The 20017-nt window shown below is 40.7% G+C and overlaps 1 protein-coding gene across 1 annotated transcript; it reads left to right on the top strand.

The window, feature by feature from the left end:
- Positions 1-16384: 16384 nt before the first annotated feature.
- Positions 16385-19648, top strand: LOC129490207 (olfactory receptor 5B12). The gene is made up of 2 exons (XM_055293840.2): positions 16385-16575; positions 18478-19648. Exon 2 carries the CDS (start codon positions 18497-18499, stop codon positions 19436-19438), a length of 942 nt encoding a protein of 313 aa, XP_055149815.2. The 5' UTR covers positions 16385-16575; positions 18478-18496; the 3' UTR covers positions 19439-19648.
- Positions 19649-20017: the final 369 nt, after the last annotated feature.

Below are 20017 nucleotides of genomic sequence, written 5' to 3'. Positions count from 1 at the left end.
GATCTGTTGGAGTTTGCTAGAGGTCCACTCCAGACCCTGTTTTCCTGGGTATCAGCAGCAGTGGCTGCAGTACAGCGGATATTGGTGAACCACAAATGCTGCTGCCTGATCGTTCCTCTGGAAGTTTTGTCACAGAGGAGTACCCAGACATGTGAGGTGTCAGTCCGCCTCTACTGGGGGGTGCCTCCCAATTAGGCTACTTGGGCGTCAGGGACCCACTTGAGGAGGCAGTCTGCCCGTTCTCAGATCTCAAGCTGTGTGCTGGGGGAACCACTACTCTCTTCAAAGCTGTCAGAGAGGGACATTTAAGTCTGCAGAGGTTACTGCTGTCTTTTTGTTTGTCTGTGCCCTGCCCCCAGAGGTGGGGCCTACAGAGGCAGGCCAGCCTCCTTGAGATGTGGTGGGCTCCACCCAGTTCAAGCTTCCCCGCTGCTTTGTTTACCTAATCAAACAACTAACTTGGCAATAGTGGGCGCCCCTCCCCCAGCCTCACTGCTGCCTTGCAGTTTGATCTCGGTCTGCTGTGCTAGCAATGAGTGAGACTCCATGGGCATAGGACACTCCAAGCCAGGTGTGGGATATAATCTCCTGGTGTGTCTTTTTTTAAGCCTGTTGGAAAAGTGCAGTATTAGGTGGGAGTGACCCAATTTTCCAGGTGCTGTCTGTCACCCCTTTCTTTGACTAAGAAAGGGAATTCCCTGACCCTTTGCACTTCCTGGGTGAGGCAATGCCTTGCCCTGCTTCAGCTCGCACACAGTGTGCTGTACCCACTGTCCTGCACCTACTGTCTGGCACTCCCCAGTGAGATGAACCTGGTACCTCAGTTGGAAATGCAGAAATCACCCGTCTTCTGCATTGCTCACGCTAGGAGCTGTATACCAGAGCTGTTCCTATTCGGCCATCTTGGCTCCTCCAAAATGTAATTTTTTTTGAGACAAAGTCTAACTGTGCCACCCAGGCTGCAGCCTCGACATCTTGGGCCCATGTGATTCTTCTTCTCACCCTCCTCAGTAGCTGGGACTACAGGCATGTAAGAAAGTTGGATTTCTTAGTCACTACATGGAAATGAACCACAAGAAAAGCCACACAATTTACCTGTAGTTGTAATAAGTCCAAGATATAAAATTTCATATAAAGTTGTGCAGTATATAGTACAGGAAAGAGAACAAAGATTAATATTCAGAGTATAAAGTGAGAGTGCCAGCCATGTGCCAGATTTTAGTATCAGTCAGGTGATAGCTTCAGGAGTCAAGAGGCACAATCAACACACAAAATGTTTATTTGCAAAAAGAAAGAAGAAAAGTCCCACTTGACTTGGAAATTATGTTGTCTAAAGTCTTTGTGACTAGTTGTAAGTCCCAGACTGTGTTCTTTTCACTGTTCTGGTGAGCACATCCATTGCTGCCAAGAAAATTAAGTCTTTTTTTCTTCATTTTTTAGAACAAATAGGCATATTGGAGAAAAAATAAAAATTCATCTACCCATGACTTTCCTTAGCAAATTCCTTTAGAACTTGGTCCCCACAGACAAAATTTAAATTAAAATATTCAGTACATGAGACATGGAGCTAGATGTCTTCCCAGGAGAAATTGTCCCCTAAGATCTCCATGTCAGTATAATCCTCTTCAAGACATCAATCACCAGACCCTTAAATCTCGATCTGGCTTTATTCAAGCTCACTGTAGTGGGAACCACCCAGTGCCTGAGCAACCTTGTTTACTTGATTTGCTTTTATTTTAATGAGGTCTTCAGGGATCCCCTTACTGGGGACCCTTGCCCACATAGTGATACTGCTGCGTTCCTTTAGTCAGAATGATCTCAGCTAATACTCTGTGATAACAAGAGTGATATTTTTAAATAGGTTGAGTGCTTTGCCAAATATTGAATGTCCTCTGTCTTATTTCATTCCTAAGCCACAGGACTACATATTACTAATTTAATTAAAAAGATATAGAAAATGAGTCTAAGAGAAGTAAAGGAACTCATTCATTTTTTTCAAATCTGAAACAGAAACCTAGAATTTAGACTTTTGAGATTTGGCATGGAGTGCCAAGGAATCCACTTATGGACAGAATGGTATATTCAAAGGGATGAAATAAGATTCTTCTAGACCCAGTGCAAAGGGGAAATCATAACTTTCTTCTCCTAGTAAGTCTCCCTCCAACTTCACCCCATAAGGATGCTGGTGGTTATGGTGCTGCAACTGGAGAAAGGACATTGGTGCACAGAGAATTGGGATTGCCTTCTCCTGGGAAGCCTTAAAAAGTGTAGTATTTGGTTGGGCATGATGGCTCACGCCTGTAATCCCAGCACTTTGGAAGGCCAAGGAAGGCAGATCACGAGGTCAAGAGATCCAGACCATTCTGGCCAACATAGTGAAACCCTGTCTCTGCTGAAAATACAAAATTAGTTGGGTGTGGTGGCACACACCTGTAGTCCCAGCTACTCAGGAGGCTGAGACAGGAGAATCACTTGAATCAGGGAGGTGGAGGTTGCAGTGAGCTGAAATTGTGCCACTACACTCCAGCCTGGTGACAGAGCAAGATTCTGTCTAAAACAAAAACAAAAACAACACAAAACAAAACAAAACAAAAAAAAACAAAAGTGTTCGATTTGCTTAGCATACCTTAAGGTGAGGCAGAAGTCATCCAGTCATTTTTTTACAATTAGAAAACAATTGTTTTATATTACGAAATATGTGATACCTAAAGGGAATACATATATATGTATTATACATGTATATATACACATATATATACATGTACCCATACATATATACATACATATACACATATACACTTTTTAAGGCTTCCCAGATATTATATATATATACACATACATATATACATACATACATGTACCCATACATATATACATACATATACACATATATATGTGTATATGTATGTATATATGTATGGGTACATGTATGTATGTATATATGTATGTGTATATATATATAATATCTATTAAGTCATGAAGCATAACAACACTCATGAAACAAATCAAAGAATAGAGCACTAACACAAGGCAGAGAAACAAAAAGAGCCAGCATTCACAAGAGGCTCTGTATTTGTGGAAAACTCTGTGGTAGCATTAAATATGGGACTCAAAATGATCATTCCTGAAAAGTTGGTACATGGAAAAGTGACACATGCCACATACACCCCACACACACACCCTTGCCAGTGTATGTGCAAAATACTGGGACCATACATTCCCCACTTTTTCTACACTAGATTAATTGTAAACATTCTTCATGTTTAAATGAATATTGGACCGTGTTTCTAGTCCAATATAAGTAGTAATGTAAAGTTCTGAGGTACTTTGAAAGATAAGTTCTGAGGTACTAGAAACAGGAAGCTTGTTTCTAGTGCCCCACTTATTTAGGTTTGGGACTATTACATTTCACCTTTTTCTGACTTATGTGTGATATCATACATCAGTGGGTTGCAACAGTATAAGTTGCTTCCCTTGCCACTTGATTTTCAGATGTTTGATTTTGAAATTCTGTCTCAAAACATATTTCAGGTGTTGCTAATGTTTTGAAATGAAGCAATACTTTTGAAATTATGCAGTTAGCAGTGGAGCTAAGTCGTCAAACTAAGTCATCCTACTCCACCTCTAATACTGTTTCCATTAGCTCAGTAATACTGGTGCAGTTTTTCAGCTAGGATTGGATTTTGGTTAATAGCAATGAAAATGCTAGTGACTTAAGTTAGATAGAAGATTATTTCTCTTTTACATAGAAGAAAATCTGATCTGTCTGATCTTTATCTTGAGTTTCTGGCATGGGGTATCTGAAATCCTTTGAATTTCCCAAATGATAAGAGTGTCTTTGTTATTCATGAGCCCTTTGGATCCATTTCATTTTATGCTAATGAGATAATTGAAGATGAGGACTTATCACCAGAAAGACCACCCATGTGATTAGAAGGTTGGGGCCTTGAGCCAGCCTGCCTCCAGTGAGAGAAGTGGGACTGGAAATTGAGCTTAATTGTGTGGCTGAAATATAATCAATTATGCCTATACCATAAAACCTCAATAAAAACTTAGGATGCCAAAGCTCAGTGGAGCACCCTGGTTGGTGAACACATTCATGTGCTGGAGTGTGCCATGAGAAGAAGCTCTACGTTTGGAACCTTCTCAGACCTCACACTTTGTATCTTTTCCTTTGGCTGGTCCTGATCTGTTCTTTATAATAAAACTGTAATTGTAAGCACAGTGCTTTCTTGAGTTCCATGAGTCATTCCAGTGAATTATTAAACCTTAGAGAGTTGTGGAAACCCCTGAATTTATAGCCAGTCAAAAGTGTGAGTGATCTGGGTGACCTGAAGTGACTCTGGCATCTGAAGTGAGGGCAGTCTTGTGGAGGATTGAGCCCTTAACTTGTGGGATCTGCACTAACTCCAGATTGGATCTGCACTAACTCCAGGATTGAAGTACACCAGTCGGTGACAGAATGTATGGCATCTTCAAGAAAAAATTAAGGACTGAATTTCTTTTCAGGTCTCTGCCCTACAGGTCTAAGTGTGTTTTTCATCCTGTGGTTCAAAATGGTTGCTATTGCTCCAGCGAACAGATTAACATTCCAAAATAAATTTTAAAATGAGTAACTTCTCCCTCTTGAAAATAATTTTTGAACCCAGAATTTAACAGGCTTTCTGAAGTCAGCATGTTTGGAACTGGGTTGTCATTAAATTGTAAAAGTGTAAGAACACTTTTTAAGTTTACACCAGTAACTGTAAACTTTACAGAGATAAACTTTTGATTAGCTGACTTTCAGAACCACAGTCATTGCAGTAAAGCTCTCATTTTTTGTCTGGATTTTAGAGTGGGGACTGTAACTGATGAGGTGTCTTTAGGAGATGTATTTTTCATTAATTGGGTTACTGCACATTAGTGATTCTATTTCCAGACTCTCCATTCTGTTTAATTGGTCTATATAGTTCTTGTGTCAATACAAATAATGTTTTTGCTTTATAGAAAGTTTTGATATATGGTTGTATATGCCTTTCAGCCTTTTTATTTTTTCAAAGTTATGTTGAGTATTCTTTCTTTATATTTTCATAAAAATTTTAGAATCAATTTGTAAAATACCTGTTAGGATTTCGATTGCACTGCATTGCTAGATTAATATTGGGAGAAAAGCCTTTTTCTTTTTAAATTCACAATATTAGGTCTTTTGATCCATGAATATGGTATATCTTTCCATCTACTATAGCCTCTTTATTTTCTCTCAATAATGTTTTGTAGCTTTTTTGTGCAGAAGTCTTGTACAACTACATTTTTGAGATTTATTTTTATATATTTGGTCATTTTGATGCTAGTGTGAGGTGCTATTTATTTATTTTTTTTTCTATTTGTTGTTAGTATATAAAAATATAATAACATTAGTATATTGATCCTGTAACCACTGGCCTTGTTAAATTCATTTATTAATGTTAATATTTTCTCTTTAAATTATCTCAGAATATAAACACTATGATGACCTAAAAAAATAACTTGGGAAGTTTTCTTCTTTTTCTATTTTTTGCCAGGCCTTGGTAATATTGGTATTATTTTTAAATGAAATGACTTGGTTTCATCATTGAAAATATATGTGCCTTGAGGTATCTTTTTATCTTAGAGAGAAGGTTGAAAAAAATTTTATACTTAGGCCAGGTGCAGTGGTTCATGCTTGTAATCTCAGCACTTTGGGAGGCCAAGGCAGATGGATCACGAGGTCAGGAGATCGAGACCATCCTGGCTAACACGGTGAAACCCCATTGCTAATAAAAATACAAAAAAATTGGCCTTGCATGGTGGCGGGCGCCTGTAGTCCCAGCTACTCAAGAGGCTGAGGCAAGAGAATGGCGTGAACCCTGGGAGTGGAGCTTGCAGTGAGCAGAGATAGTGCCACTGTACTCCAGCCTGGGAGACAGAGCAAGACTCTGGCTCAAAAATAAATAAATAAATAAATAAATTTTATACTTAGATTTAAGTTTTCTAAATAAATAGAAGACCATTAAACTTTTTCTTGATTCTTGTGTTAGTTTTGGTAAATTTTCTTCTAGGAATTTGTAGATTTTATATACATGAAAAAATTTAGTGTCTTTAAGTAATTCATAACAATCTCACATTAAATTTTTTTTATTATACTTTATGTTCTAGGGTACATGTGCACAACATGCAGGTTTTTTACATATGTATACATGTGCCATGTTGGTGTGCTGCACCCATTAACTTGTCATTTACATTAGGTATATCTCCTAATGCTATCCCTCCCCCCTTTGCCCACTGCACAACAGGCCCTGGTGTGTGATGTTCCCCTTCCTGTGTCCAGGTGTTCTCATTGTTCAATTCCCACCTATGAGTGAGAACATGCGGTGTTTGGTTTTTGTCCTTGTGATTATTTGCTGAGAATGATGGTTTCCAGCTTCATCCATGTCCCTACAAAGGACATGAACTCATCTTTTTTTGTTTTGTTTTTTTTTTTTCTTTTTTTTTTATTATTATACTTTAGGTTTTAGGGTACATGTGCACAATGTGCAGGTTTGTTACATATGTATCCATGCGCCATGTTGGTTTGCTGCACCCATTAACTCGTCATTTAGTATTAGGTATATCTCCTAATGCTGTCCCTCCCCCAACCCCCCAACCCACAACAGTCCCTGGAGTGTGATGTTCCCCTTCCTGTGTCCATGTGTTCTCATTGTTCAATTCCCACCTATGAGTGAGAATATGCGGTGTTTGGTTTTTTTGTCCTTGCGATAGTTTACTGAGAATGTTTTCCGGTTTCATCCATGTCCCTAGAAAGGACATGAACTCATCATTTTTTATGGCTGCATAGTATTCCATGGTGTATATGTGCCACATTTTCTTAATCCAGTCTATCATTGTTGGACATTTGGGTTGGTTCCAAGTCTTTGCTATTGTGAATAGTGCCTCAATAAACATATGTGTGCATGTGTCTTTATAGCAGCATGATTTATAGTCCTTTCGGTATATACCCAGTAATGGGATGGCTGGGTCAAATGGTATTTCTAGTTCTAGATCCCTGAGGAATTGCCACACTGACTTCCACAATGGTTGAACTAGTTTACAGTCCCACCAACAGTGTAAAAGTGTTCCTATTTCTCCACACCCTCTCCAGCACGTGTTGTTTCCTGATTTTTTAATGATCGCCATTCTAACTGGTGTGAGATGGTATCTCATTGTGGTTTTGATTTGCATTTCTCTGATGGCCAGTGATGATGAGCATTTTTTCATGTGTTTTTTGGCTGCATAAATATCTTCTTTTGAGAAGTGTCTGTTCATGTCCTTCGCCCAATTTTTGATGGGGTTGTTTGTTTTTTTCTTGTAAATTTGTTTGAGTTCATTGTAGATTCTGGATATTAGCCCTTTGTCAGATGAGTAGGTTGCAAAAATTTTTTCCCATTTTGTAGGTTGCCTGTTCACTCTGATGGTAGTTTCTTTTGCTGTGCAGAAGCTCTTTAGTTTAATGAGATCCCATTTGTCAATTTTGGCTTTTGTTGCCATTGCTTTTGGTGTTTTAGACATGAAGTCCTTGCGCACGCCTATGTCTTGAATGGTATTGCCTAGGCTTTCGTCTAGGGTTTTTATGGTTTTAGGTCTAACATGTAAGTCTTTAATCCATCTTGAATTAATTTTTGTATAAGGTGTAAGGAAGGGATCCAGTTTCAGCTTTCTACATATCGCTAGCCAGTTTTCCCAACACCATTTATTAAATAGGGAATCCTTTCCCCATTTCTTGTTTTTGTCAGGTTTGTCATGAACAGACACTTCTAAAAAGAAGACATTTATGCAGCCAAAAAACACATGAAAAAATGCTCATCATCACTGGCCATCAGAGAAATGCAAATCAAAACCACAATGAGATACCATCTCACACCAGTTAGAATGGCCATCATTCAAAAGTCAGGAAACAACAGGACAACAGGTGCTGGAGAGGATGTGGAGAAATAGGAACACTTTTACACTGTTGGTGGGACTGTCAACTAGTTCAACCATTGTGGAAGTCAGTGTGGTGATTCCTCAGGGATCTAGAACTAGAAATACCATTTGACCCAGCCATCCCATTACTGGGTATATACCCAAAGGACTATAAATCATGCTGCTATAAAAACACATGCACACATATGTTTATTGCGGCACTATTCACAATAGCAAAGAGTTGGAACCAACCCAAATGTCCAACAACGATAGACTGGATTAAGAAAATGTGGCACATATACACCATGGAATACTATGCAGCCATAAAAAATGATGAGTTCATGTCCTTTGTAGGGACATGGATGAAACTGGAAAACATCATTCTCAGTAAACTATTGAAAGGACAAAAAACCAAACACCGCATATTCTCACTCATAGGTGGGAATTGAACAATGAGAACTCATGGACACAGGAAGGGGAACATCACACTCTGGGGACTGTTGTGGGGTGGGGGAAGGGGGAGGGACAGCATTAGGAGATATACCTAATGCTAAATGACGAGTTAATGGGTGCAGCAAAACAACATGGCACATGGATACATATGTAACAAACCTGCACATTTTGCACATGTACCCTAAAACCTAAACTATAATAATAAAAGAATAAATAAATAAATAAATAAAAGAATTTGCAGTTTTTTGGCAGAATGGTCATTTTCACAATATTGATTCTTTGGGTGTGCATTTGCATGAAATTCCTTTTTCCGCCCCTTTACTTTATGTTTATGTGAGTTATGTAAGTTTACATGAGTCCTTATGTGTTAGCTTAGTCTCCTGAAGGTGGCAGATAGTTGATCAGTGAGTTCTTATCCATTCTGTGGTTCTGTTCAATGTTAGTATTGAAATGTGAGGTATCATTGCATTAATCGTGCTGTTTGTTGCCTGTGTGCTTTGTTTTTTGTTTTTGCTTTTTAACTTGTATTTTTGTTTTATAGGTTCTGTGTGATTTATGCTTTAAAGAGGTTCTATTTTGAGTGTTTCCAGGGTTTGTTTCAAGATTTAGATCTCCTTTTAGCAGTTCTTTTAGTGGTGGTTTGGTAATAGTGAATTCTCTCACCATTTGTTTGAAAAAGACTGTATTTTTCCTTCATATATGATGCTTAGTTTCACTGGATACAAAATTCTTGGCTGATAATTGTGTTTGAGGAGGCTGCAGATAGGGCCTCAATCCCTTCTAGCTTGTAGCATTTCTGCTGAGAAATCTGCTGTTAATCTGATGGGTTTTCCTTTATAGGTTACCTGGTGTTTCTGTCTCACAGCACTTCAGATTCTTTCCTTCATCTTAACTTTGGATAATCTGATGACAATGTGCCTAGGTGATGATCTTTTTGAGATGAATTTCCCAGGTGTTCTCTGTGTTTCTTGTATTTGGATGTCTAGGTCTCTAGCAAGGCCCAGGAAGTTTTCCTCAATTATTCCCCCAAATATGTTTTCCAAGCTTTTAGAATTCTCTTCTTCCTAGGGAACACCAATTATTCTTGTGTTTGGTCGTTTAACATAATCTCAGACTTCTTGGATGCTTTATTTATATTTTCTCACTCTTTTTTTTTTTTTTTGTCTTTGTTGGATTGGATTAATTCAAAGACCTTGTCTTTGAGCTCTGGATCTTTCTTCTACTTGTTCAATTCTGTTGCTGAGACTTTCCAGAGCATTTCACATTTCTAAAAATGTATCCAATGTTTCCTGAGTTTTTGATTGCTTTTTCTTTAAGCTATCTATTTCCTTGTGTACTTCTCCCTTCACTTCTTGTATTATTTTTTGGATTTCCTTGCATTGGGCTTCGCCTTTCTCTGGTGCCTCCTTGATTACCTTAATAACTAACCTCCTGAATTTTTTTTCAGGTAATCAAGGATTTCTTCTTCATTTGAATCTATTATTGGTGAATTAGTGTGATTTTTTGGGGGTGTTTTGTTTGGATTTTTGGAGTATATTATCAGGGCTGGTTTCCTGGTTCCTTCTAATTTGGGTAGTCTCTGTCAGAGGGAAGGTCTAGGGCTCAAGGCTGTTGTTCAGATTCTTTTGTCCCATGGGTTGTTCCCTTGATGTAGTATTTTCCCCCTTTTCCTATGGATGTGGCTTCCTGTGAGCTGAGCTGCTGTGATTGTTGTCTCTTCTAGGTCTAGCCAACCAGTTAGTCTCCCTGGCTCTGGGCTGCTACTGGGGGTTGTCTGCACAGGGTCCTGTGATGTGAACCATCTATGGATCTCTCAGCCATGGATACCAGCGCCTTCCAGTGCAAGTAGCTGGGGGCTGGGTGGGGGTGGGGGGCAGGGTGGTGAAATGGACTCTGTGAGGATTCTTACTTTTGGTAGTTTAATGCTCTATTTTTGTGCTGGTTGGCCTTCTGCCAGGAGGTGACACTTTCCAGAGAGCATCAGTTGTGGTAGTATGGAGAAGAACTAGTGGTCAGTGGGTCCCTAGAACTCCCAAGATTTTATGCCCTTCAGCTACCACAGTGGGTAGGGAAAAACCATCAGGTGGGGGCAGGGCTAGGGGTGTTTGAGCTCAGACTCTCCTTGGGCGGGTCTTGCTGTGGCTCCTGTGGGGGATGGGGGTGAGATTTCTCAACTCATTGGAATTGTGTAACTAGGAGGATTATGGCTGCCTTTGCTGAGTCATGCAAATTGTTAGGGAAATCAGAGAAAGCTGGCAGTCACAGACCTCACCCAGCTCCCACACAAACTGAAGGACCAGTCTCACTCCCACCATACCCCACCCCAACAGCCCTGAGTCTATTTTTAGGTGGTGGGGGAAACGGGCTTGAAAACTTGCCCCAGGATACCTGCCTCCCATCTTCGAAAGAAAGGGGTTTGGTTGTTCCCTTGCCTGTGGAATCTGCACACCAGATTTGCACCCTCCCCAGAGTTCTGGCCAGGAGGCTTCTTGCCCCATTCAAATTGTTATAGAGCTCAGCTAAAGATTTCCTTCTGTGTCCAGAATTGGTGGGTTCTTGGTCTCACAGACTTCAAGAATGAAGGCGCGGACCCTCATGGTGAGTGTTACAGCTCTTAAGGTGGCACATCTGGAGTTTGTTCCTTCTGATGTTTGGATGTGTTTGGAGTTTCTTCCTTCTGGTGGGTTCATGGTCTCGCTGGCTCAGGAGTGAAACTGCAGACCTTCGCGGTGAGTGTTACAGTTCTTAAGGAGGCGCTTCTGGAGTTGTTTGTTCTTCCCGGTGGGCTTGTGGGCTCGCTGGCTTCAGGAGTGAAGCTGCAGACCTTCGCAGTGAGTGTTATAGCTCATAAAAGCAGTGTGGACCCAAAGAGTGAGCAGTAGCAAGATTTATTGCAAAGAGCAAAAGAACAAAGCTTCCACAATGTGGAAGGAGACCCGAGCGGGTTGCCGCTGCTGGCTCGGGCAGCCTGCTTTTATTCTCTTATCTGGCCCCACCCATGTCCTGCTGATTGGTAGAGCAGAGTGGTCTGTTCTGACAGGGTGCTGATTGGTGCGTTTACCATCCCTGAGCTAGCCATAAAAGTTCTCCACATCCATATCAGATCAGTTAGATACAGAGTGTCGACACAAAGGTTCTCCAAGGCCCCACCAGAGCAGCAAGATACAGAGTGTCGATTGGTGCATTCACAGACCCTGAGCTAGACACAGGGTGCTGATTGGTGTGTCTGCAAACCTTGAACTAGATACAGAGTGCTGATTGGTGTATTTACAATTCTTGAGCTAGACATGTAAGTTCTCCAGGGCGCCACCAGAGCAGCTAGATACAGAGTGTCAATTGGTGCATTCACAGACCCTGAGCTAGACACAGGGTGCTGATTGGTGTATTTACAATCCCTGAGCTAGACATAAAAGTTCTCCACATCTCCACCAGACTCAGGAGCCCAGCTGGCTTCACCCAGTGGATCCTGCACCAGGGCTGCAGGTGGAGTTGCCTGCCAGTCCCGCACCATGCGCTCACACTCCTCAGCCCTTGGGTGGTCGATGGGACTGGGCGCTGTGGAGCAGGGGGTGGCGCTCGTCGGGAAGGCTCGGGCCTCACAAGAACCCATGGAGGGGGTGGGAGGCTCAGGCATGGCAGGCTGCAGGTCCCAAGCCCTGCCCTGTGGGAAGGCAGCTAAGGCCTGGTGAGAAATTGAGCGCAGCGCCGGTGGGCTGGCACTGCTGGGGGACCCAGTACACCCTCCGCAGCCACTGGCCCGGGTGCTAAGCCCCTCATTGCCCGGGGCAGGCAGGGCCTACTGGCTGCTCTGGGTGAGGGGCCTGCCAAGCCCACGCCCACCCGGAACTCCAGCTGGCCCACAAGAGCCACATGCAGCCCCGGTTCCCACTTGCGCCTCTCCCTCCACACCTCCCTGCAAGCTGAGGGAGTCAGCTCCCACCTTGACCAGCCCAGAAAGGGGCTCCCACAGTGCAGTGGTAGGCTGAAGGGCTCCTCAAGTGCTGCCAAAGTGGGAGCCCAGGCAGAGGAGGCGCCAAGAGCAAGTGAGGGACATGAGGACTGCCAGCATGCTGTCGCCTCTCACTTCTCCCTGTGTAGTTTTACCCCCTGCTCCTCTGGCCACCCTTCCAAGGATCCCTGTGGTGCCAAGCAGGAATGGGCTGTTTGGGAACCCAGCGAGCTCCTAGGACCTTTCTGATCCTTCCTTTACCCCTGTATTTCACTCAGCTCTCTAAATTCACTCAGCTCTCTAAATTGACTCAGCTCCAGGTAAGGTCAGAACCTTCTCCCACAAACAGACCTTCAATTTCTCTAGTGGGGTGTATGTGTTTGGAATAGGAGGTCTCCCTTTCCCACTTCTGCGGTTGGGGCACTCACAGTGTTTGGAGTGTCTCCCAGGTCCTGCTGGAGCAGTCCACTTCTTTCAGAGGGTCTGTGGGTACTCTCGAGATTGATGGTTTGTTCTTGCAGTTGATCTGGAGCTTAAATTCAGAATGTGAGCCTCCACACGTTGCTCTGTCCAGAACTATAATCTAGTCCAGCCTCCCCTCTGCCATGATGATCTCCATAGGCTTTCTTCATTTCTTTTTATCCTTTTTACCTTTTTCTTCTCTGATTTTATTTTTTCAAATAATCTATCTTCAAGTTTACAAATTCTTTCTTCTGTCTGATCAATTCTGCTGATGACCTGCATTTGTTATTTTATGCATTGTATTCTTCCACTCCAGGCTTTATGGAGTTTTTAAATTTTTAATCTCTTTGTTAAACTTCTTGTTTTGCTCATTTATTGTTTTACTGGTTTCAGTTTGTTGTCTCTTTGTGTTCTCTTTTAGTTTGCTGAGCCTCCTTAAGACAACTATTTTGAATTATTTGTCAGGCAGTTTGTAGATCTCCATTTCTTTGGGGCTTGTTACTGGAAAATTTTTATTACTACTATTATTTGAGACAAGGTCTTGCTCTGTCCCCAAGGCTGGAGTGCAGTGACACAATCATGGCTCATTGCAGTCTCAAACTCCTGGGCTCAAGTGATTCTCCTGCCTTAGGCTCCCTGGTATCTGAGACTACAGACATATGCCACTATGCCCACCTAATTTCTTTATCTTTAGTGGAGACAGGGTCTTGCTATGTTGCCCAGGCTGGTCTTCACCTCCTGAACTCAAGCATTTTTCCTGCCTTGGCCTCCCAAAGGGCTGGGATTATAGGCATGAGCCACTATGCCTGGCTGATATTATTGTTTTGGTGGTAATATATTTCCTTGTTTTTTCATATATCCTGTTATCCTTCATTGATGTTTGCACATTTGGTAGAACAGTCACCTCTTCCAGACTTTATGTGCTGGTTTCACTGGGAAAAGGCTTTCCCTTAAGGGAGAGTGCTATGGCACTGACTGGGAGAGATGTGACAGTTTGGGCTCTGGCAAGGGTGCAGTGGCATAGTCTTTGTGCTGCTCTGTCAACTTAGGTTGGCATTGGTGAAGATTGCAGGGATTTTTAGAAGCCAAGACTGTGGGTATCAATAGCAGCAGTAAGAGCTAATGGGGTCTTCAGTGGTGAAGGCCACTGAGGTCTTCTCAATCTCTTTTTATTCCACAGGGCAATCATGGCTGAGGAGATCACTTTTGGCACAGTGTCCAGTGGGTACACTTGTAGTTGTGGTGACACTGATATCAGATGCATGGTGCTTGTGCAACCGTCATGGAGTCAAGATCTGAAGCATGGACGTGCACAGAGGCACAATCACTCTGGAGTCTGAAGTGTCGATGACATGAATGCCTTGGGTGTAGATGCCCCACTGCTGCATTGATAACTGTGTGTGGGGCACAGATGCTTGTGAAGCAGCTGAGAAGCTGGGGGCCAATGTCCAGGCATGTGCAGAGATATAGTGGCTCTAGGGTCCAGAGTGTAGGTTTGCTCAGAGCTACAGTGGCTCTGGGCTCTGGGCCTCAGGCTACCCAATATTGTAGTGGAGTTGGTGCATGGAGTGTGTATGCACACACAGCAACTGGGGCTCTAAGGTGTGGGGTGTGGCTAACCTGTAACAGTAGAGGCTCCAGTGTTTGAGGCATGTGCAACGTTGGAAGGAATGGTGGCTTTGGCCATGGGGCAACAAAACAGTTGCCCCTTCTAGGAGCATTGGTCCAGCAGTGTTTCCTTTTCTAGGGGCTCCATGGTGGGGATGGCTGTTGATTATCTTGGTAGTGAAAGATGGCAATGTTCTCTGTAGAGCAGGTTGCTGGGAACAATGGTGGCACTCATAACATGGTTGATAATGCTAGAACTTGCTTTTCTTTGTTCCTAGACATCTCTAGACATGTCAGGTAATACATATCTCCAACACATTCCTTTTCTATGTGGTTATTCCCCTCCCACCTTTTTTGTTTCACTATGTTGCTACAGGTTTTTAAATGGTCCCTTGAGTCCTACTAAGGCTATTATCATTCATGGATAAGTACTGGTGGATTTTTTGTGTGGGGGAAGAGGATTGTATCTCCTATTCTGCCATCTTGTTTATGTGTCACTCTGTTTGTTTTGTTTGTCAAGGTTTCTTTGGTGGAGGATGCTGAAACAGAAATTGACAAGGAAGAGGTCTAGTTATGAAGAAAACATACTAGCTTCTTTTAGATTTTGTTAACTTTCTTGAAACTTGGGTCCTTTACTACATACATTTCATTTTGTTTGGAATGATCTTTTCCATACTAGTTCTTTGTCATTTTTAAACTTGGCTTCAGCCAAGTTTTTTTTTTTTCTTTTTTTTTCTTTTCTTTTCGCGCCCGCTACCACGCCAGGCTATTTTTTTGTATTTTTTAGTAGAGACGTGGTTTCACCGTGTTAGCCAGGATGGTCTCGATCTCCTGACTTCGTGATCCGTCTGCCTTGGCCTCCCAAAGTGCTGGGATAACAGGCTTGAGCCACCGCGCCCGGCCAAACTTGGCTGAAATCTTAATTTTCCAGAGAAAACATTCTGACCAAACAATATAAAGTAGACATTTTTTATCTCATTTTATGTATAGTTACGTGCTTATTCCACACATATATATGTACATATGTATTTATATGTGTAAATATGCATATTTACGCATGTTTCTTAGGGGGTTTATTTGCTTACTGCCTATCTTCTCCATTAGATTTAAACATCATGGGCACAAAAATGATGTTTATTTTGAACGGGTCTATGTTCTCAGCTCTCAGTACTATGGCTAAAATCCATTTGCAATCAATAAACAGTTGATGAATTAATATTTCTTCTCAATGGTTCAAACATTTAAGGTGAATTAAAAGAAATACTAATCCCTGAAGTCCACATCCCTTATTTAATGATAAAATGTATGTCTCTGTCTCTTAGTATTTATGTCAAATAACAGTCTTGAAGGGCAAGCTGTGGCTTAATTTGTGCATTACCCAAGAGAATAACTGAAAGTAACATAAATACACTCATGATCTCCCACAACAAGCAGAGCTGAATCCCCATAGATACTTTAATCACCTGATTTCCAGTTATGTGAGATAAAGTGTTTTGTAGCCCTCATAGAGTATGTGTCCCCTGAGAGCTCCATGACCATACAATTACCTCCTGGTTCCCACTTTTCAACTGATCAAGTACATATATGATTCCATTTGGCTTCATATTACAGGGAGCAGCCCCAGAACCAGAGTCACTTTGACCATTTATTTATTTGTCTAATTGTCAACAGTCATCTAGTAGTAACTATTGCCTTCTCCAAAACTGATATATAGCAAAGAGCCTGCAACAACGTTTAGAAAAGAAAACCAATAATAATTATATTAATTGAGGTTATGATTATCACCTCTTACCAAGTATAAGAAATTATAGGTTTCCTATTCTTTTCTTACCATAGCAGCAGTTTTCAGGCTGGATGTTTTTGGGGCTATCTTTTATTATTTTCTTTTTTATAGATTCAGCTATTGATATTCGAATGGGTTAAGAGACTTATCTACAAAGAAGGAGCAGTAAATAGAGGAGCAGAGCTCTTGTTAGCTGATCCCAAAGCCAATAGCATTTTTCTTTCAATTTCCCCCTGCCTCTAAAGAACTTTAAGCCTTTTGACCAAACACTGAAGAGCGGTCTCCAAAAAGTTGTTTTCCTTCTCTAAAGGACTTAATTTCTGATGTGACATTCACTTATATATGAAAGTGCTGGACGTGAATTTTGTATTTCTCAGGGAGAAAGGTAAGTCTCTGGATCAAATCTATTGTCTGCACAAAGTTGTAGGGGCAGAGGTAACTAGAAAAATGCATCAAGGTACCCATTTCTCCTTTGGTTTAATCAGAGATTTGGCTCTAATATTTTGACTGTTTCTTTTATCTGTTTCACACATCCAGAGGCTATATATGTTGAGTATTCCTCATCTAAAATATTTGGGAACAGAAGTGTTTTGGATTTTGGATTTTTTTGGATTTTTGAATATTTGCATGTTTATGAGATATATTGGGGATGAAACCCAAATTTAAACACAAAATTCATTTATGTTTTATATATACATTATATCCATAGCCTAAGTAATTTTATATAATATTTTAAGTAATTTTTGCACATGAAACAAAGTGTGTGCTACATACTTATGTGTGGAATTTTCCATTTGTAGCATCATGTTGGTTCTCAAATAGTTCTGGATTTGGAAGCATTTTAGACTTTGGATTTTTGGATTAGGGATTCCCAACTTGTTTTTCTAAGCACTAATGAGTTTCTATTAGAATATGTATACTTATCATGTGACATAAAGAAAAAGCACAAGAAGGCCTCGAGTCCCTGCTTTGCAAAGAATAAGATTACATTACTTTGAACAAGTTATTTAAACTATTTATTTCTCAGTTTTCTTTTTCAGGAAATATGATAATATTAGTTCTCTTAATTCTAGAATTGTTGAGATAATCGAATGGAATATCAACATAAAATTTTACCATAATCTGGAAGCCCATACTAATATTTTTTTAAAAAGACAGAAGGAATGGTGATTAATAAATGAGGAAGAAATCAAGCTTACAAGCCAGTTATAAAATGCACTGAAATAGAGATGTGCAAAATTACATAAGCCACAACTAACCATTGGAATGAGGAGACCTAATCTCATGTTCTAATTCTGCCACTAAAAACATCTGGTCATTGGACACACAATTTATTAACTATATTATGGACTGACTGATGGTCTGCAGTGTAGATGCGATTAACATCTATCACACAGTTCTGAGCAAATAAGAAAACACTTCTCTCTCCTTGGGAATGGAGAATAAGAATATTCTGAACTTAAACACAATATTTATCAGTTTAGATATCTATCTGGTCAGGAAATGTATCTCGTGCATTAATGCAAACCTGGCAATTAGCATGCAACATGGTGCTCCATTAGAAATTAGGGCTTGTAGAGAGAATGAAGAAATGAACACATCCAGGGATTTATGTTGATTGGTCAACTGGTTGGTATTACTGAAGAGTCATGTTCTTTTTAACTTTTTGAAGATTTTTTTAAGGGTTGGAAGTGGTTATAAACATTTGTGGATCCAGTTATTGTCATTTAACTGAGATCCAGAAATGTAGGTTATTTGCATGAAGCCAAGAAAACTGGTAAGTATATTTGATTCCTAATTTCATGCTATTCCATTCTTCACATTGACTTACAATGATAGATTTAATTACTCCATCAGGCAGTCAGTCAATTAAATAAATTACTATCTTGTGCCCAGTTTAGATTGAATGTAAAAGATTTAAAGGAATTTTTCTTTGTGAGTTAAGGTTTTAATTCAAAGTGACTTGGCTTTATATTTCACCTGTTACAATTAATTAGTCTGATGATCTTGTATGAATCTTTCCTTTTCTGTACCTTAGTTCAGTAATCTATGAAATTAGGAGTTTGGGATGGATTACCTCCAGAATCATTTTATTAAGAATGCTCTATGAATTATTGTAATTTAAAGTTGCATTTTGTGGTCATGGGCATGTTTTAGATCCAGGGTTCCTGGAAACAAGTAATTGCAATACTGAAATAAAGCACAAAATGGGCATGATGATTGATCTCAGTAGTCCTCCCTTCCTCCCTCCATTTATCATTCTGATTCTGTCTTTTCATTTCTACAGGGCAGCTACATAATTCCCAATGGAGAACAACACAGAGGTGACTGAATTCATTCTTGTGGGGTTAACTGATGATCCAGAACTGCAGATCCTACTCTTCATAGTCTTCCTTTTCGTCTACCTCATCACTCTGGTTGGGAACCTGGCGATGATTGAATTGATTCTATTGGACTCCTGTCTCCACACCCCCATGTACTTCTTCCTCAGTAACCTCTCCCTGGTGGACTTTGGTTATTCCTCAGCTGTCACTCCCAAGGTGATGGTGGGGTTCCTCACAGGAGACAAATTCATATTATACAATGATTGTGCCACACGATTCTTCTTCTTTGTAGCCTTTATCACTGCAGAAAGTTTCCTCCTGGCAGCAATGGCCTATGACTGCTATGCAGCAGTGTGCAAACCCCTGCATTACACCACCACCATGACAACAAATGTATGTGCTTGCCTGGCCATAGGCTCCTATGTCTGTGGTTTCCTGAATGCATCCATTCATACTGGGAACACTTTCAGGCTCTCCTTCTGTAGATCCAATGTAGTTGAACACTTTTTCTGTGATGCTCCTCCTCTCTTGGCTCTCTCATGTTCAGACAACTACATCAGTGAGATGGTTATTTTTTTTGTGGTGGGATTCAATGACCTCTTTTCTATCCTGGTAATCTTGATCTCCTACTTATTTATATTTATCACCATCCTGAAGATGCGCTCATCTGGACGCCAGAAGGCCTTTTCCACTTGTACTTCCCACCTTACTGCAGTTTCCATCTTTTATGGGACAGGCATCTTTATGTACTTACGACCTAGCTCCAGCCATTTCATGGGCACTGACAAAATGGCATCTGTGTTCTATGCCATAGTCATTCCCATGTTGAATCCACTGATCTACAGCCTGAGAAACAAAGAGGTTAAGAGTGCCTTTAAAAAGACTGTAGGGAAGGCAAGGGCCTCAATAGGATTCATATTTTAATTACAAAGAATTCAGAATAAGATAATTTTTTCCACCTCATATTAATCTTTGTCTACTAAGTCCAATATTTGGGCTTCCTCATGGACAGTTTCTATTGACTGTTTTCTTAAACATATGAATTGGCCATACTTTCTTCATTCTTTAAGTGACACTTTTTTTGTTAAAATCTGGACATTTTAAATAATAAAAAATAGCATATTCTAAAAATCAGATCTCTCCTCCCATCTAAGCTTTGTTTTTGTTGGTGGTGCTTTTGTTTGTTTAGTGATTTTCCTGAGTTACTTATGTTAATTCTGCATTTCTTGTTGTGTGTTGCCACTGAAATTTCTACTCAGTTAGGTTAGTGGTCAACTAACAATTGGACAGAGTTTTTTAAGTGCTTTAAATTGCTAATTCTCTGAAGCCTTATGCAAGGGGTTTGTATGTGTGTGTTGGAGCATGTTTTCAGTGCTGCAGCAGTTTAAATTCTGCTTTTAATCTTCATGTCCTCTTTGTGCAGGGCCTCAAGGTCAGCCACAAATGAAACATTAGGTCCTCTCAGGTCTTTCCTGTGCATACACAAGGCCTTGCCCATATGCA

The sequence above is a fragment of the Symphalangus syndactylus genome, chromosome 1 (genome assembly GCF_028878055.3).
Source record: "Symphalangus syndactylus isolate Jambi chromosome 1, NHGRI_mSymSyn1-v2.1_pri, whole genome shotgun sequence".
Lineage (NCBI taxonomy): Eukaryota > Metazoa > Chordata > Mammalia > Primates > Hylobatidae > Symphalangus > Symphalangus syndactylus.
The sequence above is the reverse complement of the archived record's forward strand: the minus strand, read 5'-3'. Positions and strand labels throughout refer to the sequence as shown.